The sequence below is a fragment of the Oncorhynchus mykiss genome, chromosome 1 (genome assembly GCF_013265735.2).
Source record: "Oncorhynchus mykiss isolate Arlee chromosome 1, USDA_OmykA_1.1, whole genome shotgun sequence".
Lineage (NCBI taxonomy): Eukaryota > Metazoa > Chordata > Actinopteri > Salmoniformes > Salmonidae > Oncorhynchus > Oncorhynchus mykiss.
Window position 1 is genome coordinate 50,871,392 of NC_048565.1, and position 23,823 is coordinate 50,895,214.

The window sequence follows — 23,823 nt, forward strand, 5'->3', positions numbered from 1 at the left end:
AAGATTTTTACACCTCAGGCTACCTCTTAGAGGGTTGTTTAGAGATGGAATCGTCAAGGAAAATATAAATCATACAGTTCAGAGAGGATGTAAACACCTTCACATTTAATGACAAGAATTGACATCCTGTGTTTTTTTTCTCTACAATGTTTTGTTTGACATTGATATCATGCAATATACACCCGGTTTGATCAAACTAACTGTAGGACATTTCATTTACAAACAGCATGTTTATATTGTACAGCTATTACATCTGTCCCACAGTGCCAGGATAACCTTCTCAAATAAAAAGGAAACACATCATGTATACAGTAACCACAATAATTAGAAAATAGGCACTACTTGTGGTTTGAAAACATGATTTTAGAACACATGCCTTCTGGGTGACTTTTAAAGTGGAAAGACCACAGTGATTCCAAGATCATATTTATTAAAGTATTTTCCTTATACAGGAAACCCACCTTACAATTTGGGCCAAAAATATTGTTTCCAAGTTACAGTAGGAGTATGGGCTCTATTAAATCATATCCGCTTTGGCCGACATCCGCATAGCAGTTGTTTTGGAGGTGTCAGAGGTGGAACTGCGTTAAGAGTTGTCAAATCCACAAGCCTAAAGCGGACATTGCCATTGGCTGTACGGAGTCACATTAAGAGAGAAATAAAAGTGAATTCACCTTTTTGGTATTGGAAGATAGATGACAGGCCCTAGTCAGAGTTCATTGGTGAGAATGATGAACGGGACTTCATTTAAAGCCTGTTATGATGTGATGGGGACCATTAATCCATTAATACACTTTCCCATCCAACATACATACTAACTGATTCTGAAATCAAACACAGTGTGATTTTAAAAACAGTCCAGGAACACGTACAGACAGATTGAAATCACTGCCTCTCTGTCTTCCTCTGTGCAAAGACAAGGTTTCCAGGTGACTTGATATAGTGATCTCATATAATTTGGAGTTGCTCGTAAAACCACACACATAGAAACATTCTATCTTGATTTTGAGTGTGATATTGAATTAGATCTGAAATCTGTAACTACTTTTGGTATTTTCTGTACTGTAGTGCCGGTCCTTTAAATTTGGCTGCACACTTTACATTTAAAAGTACTGTACTTTAGGCCAATTACATTTTTTTTATTTTTAAGGAAGATCTAAGTATGCTCTTTTGGATAGGATTGGTAATGCTTTAGTTTGGGTATTTCTGTTTGTGCTGTGGAAACACGACAGTGAATAGGAAGACCGCACCAAGTAGACCTGTGTGACAGATCAATATTACTATAAGTTAGTTACCATTCAATGCAGTAATCCACCAATGCAAGTTGTTTCATCATGACACAACATTGGAGAAATGTACTATAGCGAGAAGAAAGCTACTCAATGAAGATGTCCTCCGTTGGGCATGAGTAGCCCACCGTTTCCTTGTAGTACAATTGGAAGGCTTTCCTATAGGTAGGAACAACAAAAGAGGGGTTAGGTACAAATAGTGAGTAGCAGTTTGTGACTAGAAAGATGTATTATTATAAACAGTATGATGTTCATATTCATGAGCGTATTTGGATAGCAAGAAGAGATGAGTGGTAGAGAGAAAGGAGGAGAGAGAAACGCTAGAGAGCTTACCCAACAGACTGAGCCAGAGGCATCATGGAGTCGTCTGACATAAACACATGGCAAGCAAACCTCTGGTGATCAGGATGTTTGGTGATGAATCCAAAATACCTGGAATCAATGGGAGAGACGTGGTACAACCTGCTCCAGATACAGTAGCTGCTACTTGCTAGTCTTTCTGCCCTTGAGAAACAGCTCTTTTAATTTTTGTTAAAATAAGTTGCCCACTGGGCACAGACGTCAGTTTTGATTTACATTTGGTTGAGTTGTCAACGAACATGGATTCAACATGGAATCAACAAAAGAATTGAACCATGTCATTGGATTTAGGTTCAAAGTTCAAAGTGAAAAAGAAGAAATTCCCTTTCGTTGATGACTGTGCAAATCCAATCAGTTTCCCACGTTGATTCAACGTCATCACATCATTTCGGGGGGTTGAAATGACATGGAAAGTTGCTTTGAACCAGTTTTTGCCAAGTGGGTGAGATGGCCATCAATCTGATGTGGTATTTATAGGCCTGTAGCCTGGAGTTGAATGACTTCCTTAGTTACGTACGTGTCATTTACTCACTTGTTATGTTTTGGGTGACAGCCGCAAAAGGAGATGTTCTTAAGCTGAAAAAAGTGAAAGCACTTATCCCCCTGTGAAAATATACATAGAGATGAGAGATAGTCACGGTGAGTTCCTGCGCTAGCATGTGATGTCATAGAATTAGAGAGTACTTATAGAATGGGCTAATTCTATTTCTATGGGTACAGTAGTTGTTGGGCCTGAGTGAATGCATCATACTAGCGTAGCCTGGGTCCCAGTCTGTTTCCGCTCATGCTTGCCATGGCAATTCAATAAAGAGTTGTCAAGAGAGCAGAAACAGACGGACTCTCAGGCCACACCACACCATACACCACACCTCGGTAAGAACAGAACATAATGTTAGGCTCAGACCCTATCGTCTGTGTCTGAGAGTGTACTCATACAGTAAGCCAGTCCAATGGGACACACAGGTGGAACCACGAGTGAGGAGGATTAAAAAGTCTTAAGACTAAGTGGTCATTATGCAAGAGGGGTTATGTCACCAACCACAGGACCACAGTATCCCACCAGGGAAATGTCCACCCTGCTAAATGACTGCTGCTTTCCACCCAAGACTGTTTTGAAAAGATCTAGTCATACTTAACCTCGTTTTGAACCTTGTTTGAACCCTGCTTTGAAAAGGTCTAGTTATACTGTATTTTCCATGCCTACAGAAATACTCCAGACTTGTATTTTCCAATGTATGACAAACGCATGAGGGACTATGACTAATGTATAGTGACTTACAGGATTAACTTTGGTCTGACTGGAACATTCCTCATCACAACGTGTGTCTAGCTAATCGAAATGAGAAATGTGTATCTACATAGGCCTTGAACACGGATGCCTAAACTAGTAAGCGTGAGGCATTGTGAACACGGACATCAATAAAAAGGGCATTTGAGTGTATAAGAGAGGACATACTCTTTCCGAGGTCCTACATTCATCTTGCACAATGATTTTCACCCCCTTCAGGTTGATTTCCAGAATACATGCAGAGGGAGGCTGCAGGGTCATCCGGCGGTTGTTAGCAACCTGTTGACGAAAACAATAGCACAGCTTGATTGTTTTACACGTGCACGTCAGCATATCCACTCAGGTTTTAAAGAAGCCAGTCCGTTCTCAGACTTTGCTGTAAGTACAATAGGCTGCCTAATCCCCTTCCGTCTGTGTTGTTCTTCCAATTGAGGATTGTGAAATTATGGTTTAGATTACCAACCCCAACACACCACCTGGGGGGCGGATACTGTACCTTTTGCATAGCAGCGCAAAGCACATCGTTGCCTTTGTGGTAGGGTACGTTAACGGAACCCAGGAACTTCACTCGGAACCTGTCTACCCAGTCATCTTTGTTATCTAACGGAGATAGGGTAAGACAAAGGCAAGGGCAAAGACACACTTAGAGTTCTATTTGTCAGCATGTTATTCAGTAGAGGTTCATTCAAAGCCAAATCAGGCTATTTAAAGAGCCTATCCATCCTATACTATTTGAACTCTCTTGCCAAAATGCCAACTCCTACAGGCAAACATGTTTGGCATGACAATAAGGGACAAGGAGTTGGCAAGAGGGCACAGACTTGCACTCAGGCTAATGAATTGAATGCATTTCATAGAACGTCTATATTGATCCTATAACCAAACACTGATGCCCAAAGTGTATTGATGACAGTACCCTTGCTGTGTTCAAAGCCTGTCTAATGGATTAAATAAACCATCATAAACAGTGTAAACCATATTTGATACCTTTGATGGGTTCCTGGGTGACCTTGGCAGCGTAGTAGGCAGGGAAGATGCCGCAGGCCCCAGTTCTCATGTTGTAGGCCTTACACCAGAGATCATCAGCCTGAACCACCATCAGCAGAGGGTCGTCCACTTCTAGCTCCAGCTCATCGCTATGGCGAGGGACAAACCTGTTAATCACACAGACAGCATGGTTAATCATTCAATCAATAAATCAATCAAATTTATTTACAAAGTGTGTTTTGCATTATCTTGCTTAATGAGGTGTTAATCACACTGACCACTATGATGTTATGTTTGATATTAGTCCATGTAATGAATCTCTAATGTGTTTGTTGGTACTTGAAGGAGGACCCTGTGTAAGATTGCTTCAAGCATTTATAAATATTTATATCACAGCGTTGTTGAGTACTCGTCTCTGATTGGCTAGAAGTCCATTCTAGGGCTTGAGCCGGTGTTTGGAGGGGATATATTGGCACGGTATTGTTAGGCCCAAGACAAAGTAATTCTAATAATTTTATATCATAGCATTGTTGAATAGTCGTTTATGATTGGCTGGAAGGGCATTCTAGAGTGGACATTTAAACCAGATGGGACAGTTGGAAAATATATCGGGACAGTTGGAAAAGATGTTGGGACACCTTGCAATCATGGCACAATAAGCGCAGATACATGCAGACCGTACTTGCTACAAACAACCACTCAAACTGAAGTTGGATACATTGTAAACGCGGGTCCAACAAGGAAAAAACTTAGCTAGCTAGCATTGATTTATTTTTGCAGAGACACATTTTTTGGGTACATCTCATGACCTAACATGGTGAGTGATAAACATGAATTTCTCTGGTCCCGGCTACTGTTGCACGCAAGTGCTGTCAAATCCTCCCACGTTTCAAATTTGACCAGCTGTTTTCAGCAACTGATATTTTTTGAATTTTGTTGTCATATTGGCAGGTTTGCTAGCAACAAACTATTTAGCTAGCTTCTAGCTTAGTGTTTGATGCAATCCGATCTCCTTGTAATGAACAGCGTCGAGTGTCCTGACGAGAAGGCAAACTTTCCTAGCGATGCCAGGCAAAATTGGGCATTATCAGCTCATTGTTATGGATGTATCCAAATGAATGTCAATAGAAAACAGCTACTTTGCTGTTAATCTGGCTGCAGAGGTCATGACTGTGTTAGCCGTAGCTAGCTGGCTAGCTAGCGAGGGATAAGAACGCTACCAGCAGCATGATGGCAACAGAACATAAAGAATGAATGACTGGGTCACATCCATAAATAACGAACTAATCGGATGGCGTCTCTAGCAACCAAAAAATTAGAAAGTACTAGTTTGCTTATATAAATGAAGATATCAACGGAAAAATATTTTTACTTGTTACTCCCAAACTTTGGGATATCTAATTGGTAGTTGGCAGTCTTGTCCTATTGCTGCAACTTCCGTATGGACTCGGGAGGGGCAAAGGTCGAGAGCCATGCGTCCTCCGAAACACGACCCTGCCAAGCTGCACTGTTTACCCAACCCGGAAGCCAGCTGCACCAATGTGTCGGAGGAAACACCGTACAACTGGCGACCATGTCAGCATGCATGCGCCCAGCAAACCACAGGAGTCGCTAGAGCACGATGGGACAAGGTTATCCCTGCCGGCCAAAACCTCCCCTAAACCAGAAACAATTGTGCAATTGACCCCATGGGTCTCCCGGTCGTGGCCAGCTGGACTTGAACCCAGAATCTCTAGTGGTACAGCTAGCACTGCGATGCAGTGCCTTAGACCACTACACCACTCGGGAGGCCTCTGGCAACATTCTTATCCCTTGCTTGCTAGCTAGCTACAGCTAACACAGTCACGACCTCTGCAGCCAGCAAAGTAGCTGTTTTCTATTGACATTAATTTGGATACATTCATGACAATGAGCTAAAAACGCTATATTTTGCCTGGCATAGCTAGGAAAGTTTGCCTTCTTCTCAGGACATTTGTCACTGGTTGTTACAAGGAGATCTCAATACATATCAAACACTAGGCTAGAAGCTAGCTAAATAGTTTTTTGGTACAAACCTGCCAATATGACAACCAAATCAAAAAATATCAGTTGCTGAAAACAAATGGTCAAACTAGTCTAGAACTGTGGGAGTATTTGACAGCATACAGTTGAAGTCGGGAAGTTAACATACACTTAGGTTGGAATCATTAAAACTCGTTTATCAAACACTCCACAAATTTCTTGTTAGCAAACTATAGTTTTGGCAAGTTGGTTAGGACATCTACTTTGTGCATAACACAAGTCATTTTTCCAACAATTGTTTACAGACAGATTATTTCACTTATAATTCACTGTATCACAATTCCAGTGGTCCAAAAGTGTACACACGCTAAGTTGACTGTGCCTTTAAACAGCTTGGAAAATTCTGATAGGCTAATTGATATAATTTGAGTCAATTGGAGGTGTACCTGTGGATGTATTTCAAGGCCTACCTTCAAACTCAGTAACTCTTTGCTTGACATCATGGGAAAATAAAAAGAAAGACCTCAGAAAAAAAATTGTAGACCTCCATAAGTCTGGTTCATCTTGGGAGCAATTTCCAAATGCCTGAAGACACCACGTTCCTCTGTACAAACAATTGTATGCAAGTATAAACACCATGGGACCAAGCAGTCATCATACTGCTCAGGAAGGAGATGTGTTTTGTCTCCTAGAGATGATCGTACTTTGGTGCGAAAAGTGCAAATCAATACCAGAACAACAGCAAAGGACCTTGTGAAGATGCTGGAGGAAACTGGTACAGAAGTATCTATATCCACAGTAAAACGAATTCTATATCGACATAACCTGAAAGGCCGCTCAGCAAGGAAGAAGCAACTGCTCCAAAACCGCCATAAAAAAGCCAGACTACGGCTTGCAACTGCCCATGGGGACAAAGATCATACTTTTTGGAGAAATGTTCTCTAGTCTGATGAAACAACAATAGAACTGTTTGGCCATAATGACCAACGTTATGTTTGGATGAAAAAGGGGAGGCTTGCAAGCCGAAGAACACTATCCCAACCATGAAGCACGGGGAACGCAGCATCATGTTGTGAGGGTGCTTTGCTGCAGGAGGGACTGGTGCACTTCACAAAATAGATGGCATCATGAGGTAGGACAATTATGTGGATATATTGAAGCAACATCTCAAGACATCAGTCAAGAAGTTAAAGCTTGGTCACAAATGGGTGTTCCAAATGAACAACGACCCCAAGCATACTTCCAAAGTTGTGGCAAAATGGCTTAAGGACAACAAAGTCAAGGTATTGGAGTGGCCATCACAACGCCCTGACCTCAATCCAATAGAAAATTTGTGGTCAGAACTGAAAAAGCGTGTGCGAGCAAGGAGGCCTACAAACCTGACTCAGTTACACCAGCTCTGTCAGGAGGAATGGGCCAAAGTTCACCCAACTTACTGTGGGAAGCTTGTGGAAGGGCTACCTGAAACATTTGACCCAAGTTTAACAATTTAAAGGCAATGCTACCAAATACTAATATAGCGTATGTAAACTTCTGACCCACTGGGAATGTGATGAAAGAAATAAAAGCTGAAATAAATTATTCTCTCTACTATTATTCTGATATTTCACATTCTTAAAATAAAGTGGTGATCCTAATCCTAGTTTTTACTAGGATTAAATGTCCGCAATTTTGAAAAAGTTCCAATTTCAACTGTAGCTCCACATGCCTCAAGACTGCAACAGTAGGATTTGTGTTCATCACTCACCACGATAGGTGATCAGATGCTCCCTGCAAAACAAATCAATGCTAGCTAGTTAGCTACGTTTTTTCCTCGTTGGACCTGCGTTTACATTGTATCCAATTTCGGTTTGTTCGGTTGTTGGTTTAAATTTCTGTAACTTTGTACGGTTTGCATGTGTAGGTGCTTATTGTGTCGTGATTGCAAGGTGTCCCGATATCTTTTCCAACTGTTCTGTTATATGGTAAATATGCTTTTATTGTCCATTCTAGAATGCTCTTCTAACCAATCAGAACCAGTATTCATCAACGTTGTGGTATAAATATATATACATGTCATTTACCAGACGATCTTATCCTAAACGATTATGTGCCTTGCTCAAGGGCACATCGATAGATTTTTCACGTAGTCAGCTTGGGGATTCAAATCAGTGAAGTTTCAGTTACTGGACCAACGATCTTAACCACTAGGCTAGCTGCCGTGGCTCTATTCACTCTCTGGCAAATAATGTAACTTTTTCCATAGAACGCTCGTCGTTGATTATCCCTTACGGATAACTAATTTATAATGGCTTATTCATGAGTTTCTATATAAACCAAGTTTTTATAAAGAGTAAAACCGTACAACGTCTCACCTAAACACAGCTCTGTGGCTCTGCTCTTGCTCTACTCCATTCAACACACAGGAGAACAGGCCAAAGGACTCCGCACCTGGAGGACACAAGGCAGGAGAGGAGCTTTTAGGTCATTGTGATAAAAATGGAATAACAAAGTGCCAAAACAAGAGTACCATACAGGAGTAACTTTGCTGAATTTAGTGTCTATCAATCATGTTAAATGGGGCATTCTAACTTCTGTAATTCCTTTGAATTAAGAAAGTAAGTACAGCTCTTTGTCTTCAGAAAGGTAAACATAGTTTCAATGAATTTACAACACAATTGAGTATGAGCATTATCCTGAGCCAGGTCTGCCTCAGGGGGAAAAAAGGGTAATTGGCAGCAGCCAGCCACACAAAACTCACCAGAAGAGTGTAAATGTTTGTTCACAAACACATTGCGGAACTTGCGTGTTCGAGGTCCCCCGCCAACTCCTGCCTCAGAGGACGAAGAAGCCCTCGACAGACGTGATGACTTCCTTTCTCTCTTCAGCTCGCTGTGATCCACCTCATAGTCCTCTTCCTCGTTGGCTGACTCATATACCGTCTCTGTGTCGCTTTCATCACTGTAGCTCTGGTAGCACTGCTTCAAGCTCACCAGTTCTAACTTGGCGTGCTCGTCCACCACTAGGGTGTACTTAACAGAGTCATAGGAGAGGCCGTCGGCCTCGGAGCTCTGAGCGTGTGCAGTCCGCAGGGCCCCCAACCCCCCCGACTCACCCTTAGAGCTAGACTTAGAGCCCCTGTCCCACAACCCCCTTTCCCGCTCCCCTCCCTCACTGTCAGATGGCCTAAAGCATGAGGAGATGGAGAAGGAACGTGGAGGAGGTGCAGGGGGGTGCAGGTAGACCTCGTCCTCCTCGCTGATAGAGGGGTTTGTTCGGTTGGGGAGGGCAGTGTTTGTGTACGCTGGGGGTCCCTCCGCGTCAGAGCTGATTGACATGCGATTGCCCTCGCTGCTCTGAGACAGGAAGGGACGGTCAGAGTCTGGACGGTCAGTGTCTGTGTTCTTCTGGTGTACCGGTGTCAGGTAGATCTCCTCTGTGGCTTCTGGCTGGCGCTCCTCCTTACTGCAGCACCCCCGCCCATGCCCCTGTCCTCCTCGCCCCCTGCTCCCATCCCTATCCCCATCTACAGCTTTGTCTCTCATGCTGTCTGCTTTCGGCTTTGCTGCTGTCGTCCGGTTGTGTGGAGCAGTGGAGGACTTCTTATCCCGCTGCTTTGCGTCACGCCGCCTGCCCCGTGATTCTGTCGGTCCATGTGAGATGAACGTGGAGTAGTCCTTGCTGTATGCCTTGACTGCCTTCTCTGGTACTCTACCTCTGTGTTGGGGTTGCTTGGCCACAGAGCCATCGTTGTGCTGCTGGACTTTAGACTCATCGTTGACCTGCTCATTAGTGGGTGTCAGATCGCCTTTAACACACACAAACAAAACAACAGCACAAGCAAAAACAAAAGATTATTAACTAGGCCTCAAACTGCTGAAGGATTATAAGGGATGTAGCTACAGTAACAGTATCCATGCTGCATGGGAAAGAGTTACAGGATGAGAGCCATTTTTGGGGTTTCCTGGCCAACATGTTCTTATTGTATGTATCATACTGAAGTATGAGAACGCCGAAGATGTTGGGCTTTTAATATTTTCTATTTCTTGAACATTTGAAGGATTGTGACTGTGAGTGTTCATGTCAGGGTCACCTTATGAAGGAATTTGGTATTACTCTCACAAGAAAGTACTGTATACATGTACAGTATATGGTTTAAACCAGTGAATATCCCATTCTCACCTGTTATGTGGGGGGAGGAGGAGTTTGAGTTTGACAGATTCTCCTTCCATGTGTCCTTCTTTCCAAATGAGTTGTTGTTAATTGTATCCTTGTCCTACAACGATATTACAGACAGAGAGAGGTAAAGATCGAGAGATAGGAAGAGCGAGAGAGGAGAGAAAGATAGTTAGATGTAACTTTTATTTGATCAACTTTACATCACCCTTTAAGAGTGTGCGTACACACACACAGTCTGTACAGCTAACCTTGTAGGGACACACAATTCAGTCACATTCAAAATCCTATTTTCCCAAACTCCTAACCCTAAACCTAACCTGTACTTTCACCCTTACCCTAACCCCAACCTTAACCCTAACCTAAAAACCTAACCCACAAATGAACCCTAGCTCCTAACCCTAAACATAATTCTAACCCTAATTATAACCTTAACCCTAAACCCCATAGAAATAGTATTAGACTTCTGGTCCCCACAAGAATAGTTAGACACGTCCACACACACACACACACACACACACACACACACACACACACACACACACACACACACACACACACACAAAAGAGTGGCTGTTAAAACGCATGAGTGGTTGTTCTGCCTAAGAAGACGGCTGTTCTCTATTCTCTATTATTACCACACAGTCCAGCCCAGTCAGTCCACAGCCCTTTTCTAGCCAAGCAGCTCTATGATCAATGACTTGTCTCAGCTGCCAATCACATCTACCCAGTCCTAGCCTCTGTTCCAGGCTTCCTGCAGCCAAGTGATGAACGAGGCTTTGGACTACGGTAACGCAAGATCACAGCCATCTAAATATATGGCGCTGGCTTCACCAAGCCCCGATGACATCATCTCACATACCATCACAATTTGAATCGGCTGCCAGGAAGAGGAATCAGGAGCTAGCCAATAAAGAGGAAGTCAAGACTGTTAGACTACACAGCAGCACACTGTCATAGAGACCATTCACAGTGATGATGCTGACTCACAGTCGTGATGCAGCTGCTGCTGGGCACTGTAACTGGCTCTGTTACCATGGTTACCATGGCCAGGAACTGGAGGAGAGCGAAACTGTGTGTAGGTGTGTGTGTGTGTGTGTTTCTTTGGTGTGTCGGGTTTGTGTTGATATAATGGTTTGATGTTGAAACGCTCCAAGTTCTATTTCTGAAATGAAAATAAGACATTTTGGAATTCATGGGACTGACTGTTTATCAAGACTGTGTTATCATTTTGGTAGCTGTTATCCCTTTGGTTGAAGTCTTCGGGTCTCAGGTAAGGTTACTCCTCATGTAGCTTCCCAAACTTTGGTACACTTCACCCTCCCCCTTGGCCTCCTGTCCACAGTAACCAACCCCGGCAACTAATAACCATCCACTGTGTAATCCGATTCACGACACCACCATAATCAGTCATGTTGCTCTGAGAGATTCAGGTCTCTCCAGGCCTCAGGCAAAATGGCACCGGCATAGTTTAGAGTAGTATCATCACGTCTAATAGCCTAATTGTCAGAAAAGTGTTCAGCCCAAATAAACAACCGTGATGACTGTAATGATAATTGAACTGCCGTGTGCGCCATAAGCTGCATTGGCCACGCACCTACGTACGCATGTGGCCAATGCAGCTTACATACATACTCACGCATACACACACACACACACACACACACACACACACACACACACACACACACACACACACACACACACACACACACACACACACGCACACACGCACACGCACACACACACGCGCACACACACACACACACACACACACACACACACACACACACACACACACACACACACACACACACACACACGGCTCAACCCATCCATCACAACAGCGTGATGTAACAAGGTGGGACACGTAGTGACGGCAACAGCCGTGGTGACATATGGCTGGCAGATGTTGTTCACAATCAAACTAATCTGTTTTTTAGTCTCAAAAAAGGGGCTAAAGTTTCTAAGTAATCGTTCACCTTGATCACATTAGAAATCTGAGTGGGTGTGATATAGTATAGAGCAGGGCTCTACAACCCTGTTGCTGGAGAGCTAGCTTCCTGTTGGTTTTCACTCCGCCCCAGTTGTAACTAACCCGATTCAGTTTATCAACCAGCTAACTATTACTAGAATCAGGGGCGCTAGACTAGGTTTGGAGCTAAAACCTACAGAAACAGGGTTGGAGAGCCCTGCTATAGTCACTTGATCTTGAGGGGGGATGTAATTTCAAGGACTATGAAAATAGGCCTTGCTACAGCACAAACAGATCTGGGACCAGAATATCTGAATCAAGCTTTCACTACCTGTTTCCCCAGTCCTTGAGCTCAAGTGTCTCTGTCATCTGTACCAGGCTACCACTCAGACAGAGTAGGAGCGAGACATCAAACATGGTTCGCCCAATCCTTCCCAACACAGATTGAGACCACGAGCAGCAGCAGGGCACTGAGGTCAGGTCGTGTTGTGGTGTCATACACAGAGACGTTAGTCACGTGACCAGGTCTGACAGGGCCAGAAGTAGGAATTACACCTCCTAGAGGGGAATAACATCCCAGGCTTCCCTCTATCCTCCACAGGCCACACCTGGGTTCAAAAACACATACTTTCAAAATCCTTCGAATACTTTTTAGCATTTGCTTTAGTCTGCCTAGAGTGCCAGACGGACAGAGTCTGAGTCTAAAGTGGATGTGGTATTAGGTTATTTGATGGGAAGGGACCTTGACAGGGTAAGGATTAACCAGTCAGTGTAGCAGGTTATCCAAACCGACATCTGGTCACGCACCTTATCCTGATCTTCTTTGAATTGAATCAGAAGTCTGCTCATCATTCGTGAATGTCCTTGTGAAACAGATTCTCTGAAACATTTCCTTTTTTAGTTGAGTAGCATCTTGATGTTTTGGTTACAACTGATTATAACCGGTTATGTCCGATTATCACTGGTTTCAACTGGTTCCGCCTGATTTTAACTAGTTAAAACTGGGTGGAGTTGTTTGGGTGGGTACATATATCATACATACAGTACATACACTACAATAATCCTACCAATGGCTCAGGTTAAAAGATGAAACCGTCAAACATTCAAAATGCAGTCTGCACTCTACTACTAGAGACTGTAGAGTATTTGGCCGTGCTGAGCATTGTGGGCAATTACTAAGATCATTCCAAATCTCCTCCAGAGAAATGACAGCCCTCTCCTCGTCGCATACGTCTTCAATGAAGACAGGTCTGAAGCTCACTGGACTGTATCAAAGCATCCAAGCAATAATAAACCTTTTTTTTTTTTACGACAAAATACTAACCTACAAAATCTAATTCTGGTAAGAGGTCTATTCTGAGGGAAAGATCAAAGACGTTTTATAAAGATCAACATGAGGATGCAATGGATGAAAGACGAGTGAACAGATCCTCACTCGTTTAGACACTCTACATAGGATTGCCATTGTAAACGGCCCTATCCTTGGACTGACACTGATGGACTCTGACCTGTCCTTTCCATCGTAATCCCTAGTCAGCAGAGCACACACACCCTTCCTTCCCTGTCTGATGCCATTCAGCTGGCGGGGAAGCCGACAGACTCACAGAGGGACAGAAGGGTGCGCTGTTTACAGACAGCAAAGATCCAGGACAGCAGTCACACGGAGCACATGCCACAAACACAGTCGTAAGCATGGGCTCCGTCGAGAGAGAAAGAGCACATTCATTCTCACACGCATGAACATTTCCTCTACTGTTACAATGCTTCGATTGAGAACCACAACCGTCCCAGCGTTATGATTTTCTGGTATACAATGGCTGCAAATGTGAAATGAAAATATTTCCATTTAACGACATTAACAAATACACACTGTAGACATATTGCTTACATTACATTAAAAGGGAATCTATATTTATATTGGTGCCTGGGTCAGGCATGCTGCCTCGACACAGATACCATTCTATACCGATTAAATTCTATCTGGTCTCCCATTAATTATTTAAACCAAACAGACGATCTGTAAAAACAGAGGAGAAAATAAGCAGGATCTCTACTGTAAATTAGTGCTGGGTGTAAGCAACCAGCTTCAATACTGCTCTTATGCAGATCCCATCCTATCGAATCTCATATTTCAAACAAACCTAATATGATCTATGATACAGTACATGATCCGCCTGTCACCCCAGGGAAGATATAGAAGCAGCCCCTTTAATGCCTCTTTACAGATCCCGTTCTATAGCCAATCCAATATTATATGAACCAAACAGATGATGTGATGATGTCGTGTCATCACAGAGGGTAGATATAAACAGTCCCCACCTGAGTCCTGGGAGGCTGAGGAGGCTGAGGCTGCACCTGTGGAAACAGCGCTAGTGTGGTGGGTCTCTTGGGCCTGTACGTATCCATAGCGACTGGATGTTCAGCAGATTTGAATTCTATCACATTGGGCTGTTGCTGTCTGACAGGAGTTAGAACGACGGCCCCTCTCTCTTCCTGGTTGAGTCTGTGGTCGCCGAGGGAACCATGGATCAGGCCCCAGTGCTCCTCTTCCTCCTGGATCTCCCCCTCAGCATCGATCAGGTCCAAGTGGAGCATCTCCGCCTGCACTTCCCTGAACCCCCGCCCGTCTGCCTTCCCCGCCTCGCTACTGGCTGGCCACGTCACATGGTCCTGGGAAGAGCCAGGCAGCAGTGTTGCAGCAGATAGAGAGAGAATAATTCAGTGAGGTGGAGGGGGGAGAGGGAGGGAGGCGGAGAAAGCAAGAATGAGAGCGAGTGGAGAGAGAGAGAGAGAGAGAGAAAAGGATTCAGTGAGGAGAAAAGGAAGGGAGGGGAAAAGGAGGAGGAGAGCAGAGAGGGAGCCAGTCAATCACGGCCTGGCAATGACATCAGCAGCCTGAGCCCGTGGCTCGTTCTCTGCTCATGCTCACTGTAATGCCATTCTAATTCAATCATACTGTAGTAGGATAAACCTCCCTGAAAACAAACACAGGCAAAGCTAGGCTACTGTTCTGTTCTGTGAGGTATACAACAGCAGCATGTAACACCCTTACTATCTTTACACTGACGTCAAATCTAAAGATAATGTTAATACGGAATCATTTCTTTAACCACAAAATACGAAGATGCACACAGACCTGCTGTACGGTACATTAACGTCATACAACCTTCCCCTGAGCTAATGTATGGTCTGACGTTCTCCATTTGACTCATACTAAAATGACAGTTCACCCTAGCAGCTAGTTGAGTAGAATATCTGCAGGGCTGAAGGCGGAGGCCAGTGATGCGATGGCCAGGCTTTAATGGCGTGTGGCATGTTAGGTCTACTCGGCTCTGGAACACATGTGTACCAAGACCATCCCCGCCTGCAGTCATTAATCTGATTAGTGACTTTGGACTACTAACTCTGGATTCTACTGCCTCTTCCGCTTCTGCTGCGGCTACTATCTCACAGCGACAGCCCCAAAATAACAGCAAGCATACAAATGGGGAGCGACATTTATCTCAATATCTCAACCTTCTGTTATGAATATTCATATTATGAAAAACAGGACTGCAACAGAGTGAAGTCAGGCAGTGTGTTGTCGGAGAAGGGAGGGAGGAGTTTGTTGAGGGGAAACTGGTGCAGAGGAGCTTACTTGGTCATTACGGTTGTCGTAGTTGAGGCTGGCACCCCGCTGTGCACTGGGTTCATATACTATTCAAAATAATTTCAAATACTTTGATCTGTGCTTGATTGAGCTTGCCTGGCTTAATGGACCAATAGAAAAGTCACAAAATTGGGATCCGAGCACATTTGACACTTTGAAACTGTTTTTGAACCCATGTCTGGTGTGTGTACATGTAGATTAGCTTACTTGAGAGTCAAGATCGTCGTAGTTAAGGCTGGCTCCAGCCTCATCAGTGATCTCTGTGACCTGAGAAAGGTCCTCGTCCTCAAACTCCTCCAGGCTGATGTCATGGGTCAGCCTGAGGACACGACATACACACCGCATCACACCACACTACAGAAAACAAACCACGCCGTCACTCAACATCGCTGAGAGCCGAGGGCAGAGCACACTGTTTTGCACACATCAATGAGAGAGTAAACACATGGGTGTCGCTCTCTGCAGACAAACGACTTGGTCACACTTTCACCTTAGTGAGGTACTGCTTGATACTCCTGGTGGTAGGTGGCAGTTGCACAACCAGGTGGACAACCATCTGTGCTGACATCAAAAATCTCTAAACCCTTTAATAAAAAGGCGTGCATTGGGGTTTGCATGAAGGCCAGAGAGAGACAGGAAAAAGTGTGCTCTCTTACATTAGCATTACTGTACGTCACTGCCAGGAAGTCTAGACCTTTATGGCAAATAAACGCTTGTCTGGTAAACACTTGTTTTAGTTATCCTTTGAAAAGCATTTTGTTACTTTTTACCCTAATGAATGTGACCCTGGTTTAACTCTACAGTATATAAATAATACTGTACCATTTCTCCCACTGGTCCTCCATCCACTTCTCTCCATTCTCCTCCTCCCTCCAATTCTCCCCATCCTCGTTGGACTCCATGGCCAGACTGAGGTAGAGCAACATCAGCTGGGCTGGGCAGGGTAGGCAGATGGACCAGGAACTGATCGATTCAACAGGCAATTACAGCACTTCCGCCTTTCAACAGAGCATCATTCACAGTCCTGACTTTTCAATCTCCATCCGCTCTGGCCCACACGTCAGCAACAGCATCAGCAACAAAAAAACAACAACAACACCACCACACCACTGATAGAGAGGGACCCTGAAGCTAAAGACAGCTTATTTGTCCTTTCCCCCACACACAGTATAGAGCTCTCTTCTCTTCACCACGGGCTCCACCCAGGCACTTATCTCCTCTCTGTGTATTTGTACTCCCCCTCTGGTCCAGAATAATGACCGGAGGAGGATGGGAGGATGGGGGGAGGTGCAGGCTGCAGGTGGACAGTAAAGAGACTGGCGATCGGGTGACTCAATCACTCGCTCAAGCTCCAGCCCATCAGCCCTAGCTGGGTAGGTTCTCCTCCTGTAAGTCCCTGCCTCCTGTATGATGGGCGGCTTGAATCGATGCAGCTCTACTCCGTTTGCCTGCCTCCTCCTCCGCAGGCCAGGCAGCCGTATACAGGGAGGGCCAGACTGAGGGAAGGGAAGTGGTGTCTGCTAGGATCAATGGAGCCGCTGTAGTGCTGAACTAGAACCTTCTTCCCTTTTATCCCTGGTCTGAGGGAGGGAGTATTTGGAAGGTCCCTGGCCCTGCTTAGAGCATCATGGCTTCCATTGTGTTGTGGTTTAGGTTGGTTCTCACGCCATGGAATGACCCACGCCTTCTTCTCCTCACTCTGAACAGACTGTGACGTGATGGGTGAGCCGGTGCAGCAGAGAGAATTAACAGCTTACGTATGTCGGCGGGTATAATTTTTTAAAATGGCGGAGGAGGTCAAGTGGGCTAAGCGGTCATTACATTATTACCTCTAATGTGATTTGCTGTCCCTGTGGACATGTCCACACATTACACACTAAAATACTGTTTAAGACATGACATGCACACACATTTTACACACTACAACCCTGGCCACTAACACGCATACCACGCCAGGGGTGGGTGAGTACATCACAGTTCATTTATAACTGGATACACCAGAAAGAAAGGAGGGCAAAATCACAGTAAAAAGTTTGACAACCCAGGCCTGTGTACATTCATAGACACAATATCCTATTCTTGGTGTCCTAATCATGTCCTCACTTTATCAAGTTACAAACCAGGATAATTATACTGCACGGGAAAGCTAGAATGTCACTTTCACTGGGCCAGGTCTGTATCAGATAGCTTAAAGACAGCCAGGTCTGTATCAGATAGCTTAAAGACAGCCTTTAGCTCGTTTCTCCCTCCTCACCCTTCTATTCTTTACTGTTCACGGCAACAGACGGGTCGTCAGAACCATTCAGGAATTTGTTTCTATCAGAGTTGATCAGGGAGCGAGGCGAGAGAGTGTGAGATGGAGAGACAGACACAGAGAGGAGGGAGAGACACACACACACAGACAGAGAGAGAGAGAGAGAGAGAGAGAGAGAGAGAGAGAGAGAAAGAAATAGATAAGAGAGAGGGAGAGAGAGGACTCAGACCGTTAGCAGTGATCCCTGAGGAGATGGCATAAGGGTTACTGCTGGTCAACAAAGCACTGTTAAACCTCATCCTTCTCATCCTCCTCCCAGACTACAACCTGTACAGTATTACATAACAAGCCTCTATTGCTATAACTGACCTGAGATTACCACTTCAATAAACCAAAGTTTGTCCCTAAAGTTGATGGATTGTTGATTAATTGATAAGTCTATTTATGATACATAACCATTGATGAGACACAACTATTTTCAGAAAATAAGGGTTGTTCGAGTGAAGTGCAGATGACCCGCGGTCCAAGTTCAGTTCCAGACCTCCTGCACTGTACAAAGCTTTCAGCACATTCTGTGCTAAGAACCTACTGCATGTGGCCCTCCAGTGGCGAAACGCAGTACTGAAAAAGTGGTACTGTAACTACCTACTACCAATTATAAACTGGGTGGTTCGAGCCCTGAATGTTGATTGGCTGACAGCTGTGGTATATCAGACCATGGGTATGAAAAAACAGTTATTTTTACTTCTCTAATTACGTTGGTAAACAGTTTATAGTAGCATTAAGGCACCTCAGAGGTTTGTGAAATATGACCAATATACCACGGCTAAGGGCTGTATCCAGGCACTCCGCGTTGTGTCGTGTATAAGAATAGCCCTTAGCCGTGGTATATTAGCCATATACCATACCTCCTCAGGCCTTATTGCTTAAATACAATGCTATGAATTAACTATATTTATTACCATCAACAGTGAAGTCCAGCATCAGGTATAGAGGTTCATATACAGATACAATCACGAAGACTGAGTGGATCACTATTCTATCAGCGCTTTAATGAAAATAAAACTATTTTGGCATGGAATGTACAATATTTGGTGACTGACAAATAATGACAAGCTTTAGATGTTAACGGGAAATAGAAATGAAGTTGACCTCTGTCAGTATATCCTAAAGGCTTATTTATAGCCAATTTAAGTATGCAACGCAAGAATGCAAAATGGCTGTCCTGAGTACTTAAGTAGACTATACATTGGGCAAAACTCATCCCTTTCTGGGCAGATCCACAGACAGAACAGTGCAAACAAAGAAAACGTGTTTTATGGTAATATATACAGTATAATATACACACAGGGCTGATAGATGTGCAAATATAAACAGAATATAGCGCGAATTAATACAAATCTTTTATACACATGGTACTTAGCGGAACTAGTTCTTATTGTATTAGTATAGACACTATTATCGTTATGGGATCTTTTGGCAAAATATTTGTTTCTAAACCAACGACATGGTTGTGATCGAAGTCAAAATATCATACAGAGGACAAACAGATGAATGACAGTAGAAGCTCAGATCACAAATGGAGGTTGTTAGGAACACTGAAATGTATAGAAAATATGAATTGCGTATTTTACATGAATGTGTATTGTTTTAATGGGTTTTTTTATGGGGGGGGGGATAACAAAAAAAACATCCATGTTAATATTGCCTGCTCGCTTGACCGGTCAGTTGGTAAATCTAAGGTTTGTATCTTTGAGGTTCTACTGTAGTCCTAAGGCAGTTTTTCACTCACGAATCAAAGTGTCTGGTGTTGCAAAAAACTATAGCAAAAAAAAAAGTTTAGGAAAGCTGAAACACACACACACGCACTAACTTGCTATATGATACACTGGTTGCAACCTTTCTGTATGCAAATTATTATTGGCAATTACAGAGATGTTCTTGCTGCTCTTATACCTCATAAACCGGTTATTGTATGTACAACTCTGTGTATGCTTGTGTGTGTGTGTGTGTGTGACTAGTCTTGCCCGAAGGGAAAGGGTGAGCACAAGACATCAGAAGTCTTCTGCTATGTCTCTCTAGCATACGCAATCCCAAATCAAAATCAAATCAAATCAAATTTTATTTGTCACATACACATGGTTAGCAGATGTTAATGCAAGTGTAGCGAAATGCTTGTGCTTCTAGTTCCGACAATGCAGTAATAACAAGTAATCTAACTAACAATTCCAAAACTACTGTCTTGTACACAGTGTAAGGGGATAAAGAATATGTACATAAGGATATATGAATGAGTGATGGTACAGAGCAGCATAGGCAAGATACAGTAGATGGTATCGAGTACAGTATGTACAAATGAGATGAGTATGTAAACAAAGTGGCATAGTTTAAAGTGGCTAGTGATACATGTATTACATAAGGATACAGTCGATGATATAGAGTACAGTATATACGTATGCATATGAGATGAATAATGTAGGGTAAGTAACATTATATAAGGTAGCATTGTTTAAAGTGGCTAGTGATATATTTACATCATTTCCCATCAATTCCCATTATTAAAGTGGCTGGAGTTGAGTCAGTGTCAGTGTGTTGGCAGCAGCCACTCAGTGTTAGTGGTGGCTGTTTAACAGTCTGATGGCCTTGAGATAGAAGCTGTTTTTCAGTCTCTCGGTCCCAGCTTTGATGCACCTGTACTGACCTCGCCTTCTGGATGATAGCGGGGTGAACAGGTAGTGGCTCGGGTGGTTGATGTCCTTGATGATCTTTATGGCCTTCCTGTGACATCGGGTGGTGTAGGTGTCCTGGAGGGCAGGTAGTTTGCCCCCGGTGATGCGTTGTGCAGACCTCACTACCCTCTGGAGAGCCTTACGGTTGAGGGCGGTGCAGTTGCCATACCAGGCGGTGATACAGCCCACCAGGATGCTCTCGATTGTGCATCTGTAGAAGTTTGTGAGTGCTTTTGGTGACAAGCCAAATTTCTTCAGCCTCCTGAGGTTGAAGAGGCGCTGCTGCGCCTTCTTCACGATGCTGTCTGTGTGAGTGGACCAATTCAGTTTGTCTGTGATGTGTATGCCGAGGAACTTAAAACTTGCTACCCTCTCCACTACTGTTCCATCGATGTGGATAGGGGGGTGTTCCCTCTGCTGTTTCCTGAAGTCCACAATCATCTCCTTAGTTTTGTTGACGTTGAGTGTGAGGTTATTTTCCTGACACCACACTCCGAGGGCCCTTACCTCCTCCCTGTAGGCCGTCTCGTCGTTGTTGGTAATGTTGTTGTCCCACATGGCACATGGCAAGCTCCGAAAAACACAGAAACCAAATTGCAGAGTTGGTTAAATTTCTACAAATAGCCCACAGCAGGCTTCCCCAACTGGCAGCCTGCGGGCCGACTTTGGCCCGTGGGTGGTTTTGTTTGGCCCCCCAGTTTTGCTGAGCAAAGGAAAATAAAACAATACGATCACATGTCTCTATATTATGCTTGGGAATACTTGGGAACAGATATCTTAAATAAAAATCTATTTGAGTTGATTTCCTGGTGTTTTTCCAGTCTTTTCCACTACCGGTCAAAAGTTTAAGAACACCAACTCATTCAAGGGTTTTTCTTTATTTAATTATTTTCTACATTATAGAATAATAGTGAAGACATAAAAAACATGAAATAACAGATATGGAATCATGTTGTAACCAAAAAAGTGGGAAACAACATATTTTAACAAATTATTTTATATTTGAGAGTCTTCAAATAGCCACCCTTAGCCTTGATGACAGCTTTACACACTCTTGGCATGGAAAGACTGGAGAAACACCAGGAAATAAACTCCAATTGATTTTTATTTAAGATAGCTGTTCCCAAGTATTCCCACGCATAGAGAGACACGTGATTGCATACAAATGTCGGCAAGGTTTGAAATGATTATGTTTTAGTCTAACATCATACAGTCCCTTGCAAAAGTATTCATCCCCCTTGGAGTTTTTCCTATTTTGTTGCATTACATCCTGTAATTTAAATGGATTTCTTTGACATATTACTAGCTCAAAGCATTTGAATCTGCTATATGACAAGTTAATCATTGGGTGATGAGGATGTTGGATAACAAGGTGGGGGCACAAAAAAACAGAAATTTCCCCCCCTAATCTGTTAGTGGTAGATGTACACACACTCACACAAACACACATTTTATGGTCCAAATTGGTGAAGTTGTAACGATTCTCTTCTTGTGAAGTAGAGGCGGACCAAAGCGCAGCGTGGTGGTTGTTCATTGTATTTATTGACGACACTATACATGAACAAACTAACGGAAAAAAACAAGAAACGTGAGAACTCAAAACAGCCCTGTCTGGTGCAAACACAAAAACAGGAACAATCACCCACAAACACAGTGAAACCCAGGCTACCTAAATATGGTTCCCAATCAGAGACAATGACGAACACCTGCCTCTGATTGAGAACCATATCAGGCCGAACATAGAACTAGACCAAAACATAGAAAAACAAACATAGACTGCCCACCCAACTCACGCCCTGACCATACTAAATAAATACAAAAACAAAGGAAATAGAGGTCAGAACGTGACAGTACCCCCCCCCAAAGGTGCGGACTCCGGCCGCAAAACCTTGACCTATAGGGGAGGGTCTGGGTGGGCGTCTGTCCGCGGTGGCGGCTCTGGCGCGGGACGCGGACCCCACTTCGCCATTGTCTCAGTCCGCCTTATTGTCCGCCTCCGTGGCTTACTCACCATGCCCACCCCTCTCAATGACCCCACTGGACAGAGGGGCTGCTTGGGACAGAGGGGCAGCTTCTCGGGACAGAGGGACAGCTGCTCGGGACAGAGGGACAGCTGCTCGGGACAGAGGGACAGCTGCTCGGGACAGAGGGACAGCTGCTCGGGACAGAGGGACAGCTGCTCGGGACAGAGGGACAGCTGCTCCGGGCGGAGGGGCTCTAGCGGCCCCTGGCTGACTGGCGGCACTGGCGGCCCCTGGCTGACTGGCGGCACTGGCGGCCCCTGGCTGACTGGCGGCACTGGCGGCCCCTGGTTGACTGGCGGCGCTGGCGCTGGGCTGACTGGCGGCACTGGTGGCCCCTGGTTGACTGGCGGCCCCTGGCTGACTGGCGGCACTGGCGGCCCCTGGCTAACTGGCGGCACTGGCGGCCCCTGGCTGACGGGCGGCATTGGCGGCTCCTGGCAGACGGGCGGCGCTGGCGGCGCTGGGCAGACGGGCGGCGCTGGCGGCGCTGGGCAGACGGGCGGCGCTGGCGGCGCTGGGCAGACGGGCGGCGCTGGCGGCGCTGGGCAGACGGGCGGCGCTGGCGGCGCTGGGCAGACGGGCGGCGCTGGCGGCGCTGGGCAGACGGGCGGCGCTGGCGGCGCTGGGCAGACGGGCGGCGCTGGCGGCGCTGGGCAGACGGGCGGCGCTGGCGGCGCTGGGCAGACGGGCGGCGCTGGGCAGACGGGCGGCGCTGGCGGCGCTGGGCAGACGGGCGGCGCTGGCGGCGCTGGGCAGACGGGCGGCGCTGGGCAGACGGGCGGCGCTGGCGGCGCTGGGCAGACGGGCGGCGCTGGCGGCGCTGGGCAGACGGGCGGCGCTGGCGGCGCTGGGCAGACGGGCGGCGCTGGCGGCGCTGGGCAGACGGGCGGCGCTGGCGGCGCTGGGCAGACGGGCGGCGCTGGCGGCGCTGGGCAGACGGGCGGCGCTGGCGGCGCTGGGCAGACGGGCGGCGCTGGCGGCGCTGGGCAGGCGGGAGGCTCCGGCAGAGGCGCCGGGCAGGCGGGAGGCTCCGGCAGAGGCGCCGGGCAGGCGGGAGGCTCCGGCAGAGGCGCCGGACAGGCGGGAGGCTCCGGCAGAGGCGCCGGACAGGC

The 23,823-nt window shown here is 45.4% G+C and overlaps 1 protein-coding gene across 1 annotated transcript; it reads right to left on the reverse strand.

Annotated features, from left to right (window-relative positions):
• Positions 1 to 83: 83 nt before the first annotated feature.
• On the reverse strand, positions 84 to 17,105 carry mapk8ip1a (mitogen-activated protein kinase 8 interacting protein 1a). The gene is made up of 12 exons (XM_021604286.2): positions 16,527 to 17,105; positions 15,912 to 16,023; positions 14,375 to 14,725; positions 10,087 to 10,180; positions 8,666 to 9,712; positions 8,280 to 8,355; positions 3,925 to 4,091; positions 3,434 to 3,537; positions 3,106 to 3,216; positions 2,182 to 2,252; positions 1,623 to 1,721; positions 84 to 1,448 (listed from the first exon to the last, which is right to left on the reverse strand). Exons 1-12 carry the CDS (start codon positions 16,628 to 16,630, stop codon positions 1,376 to 1,378), a joined length of 2,409 nt encoding a protein of 802 aa, XP_021459961.2. The 5' UTR covers positions 16,631 to 17,105; the 3' UTR covers positions 84 to 1,375.
• Positions 17,106 to 23,823: the final 6,718 nt, after the last annotated feature.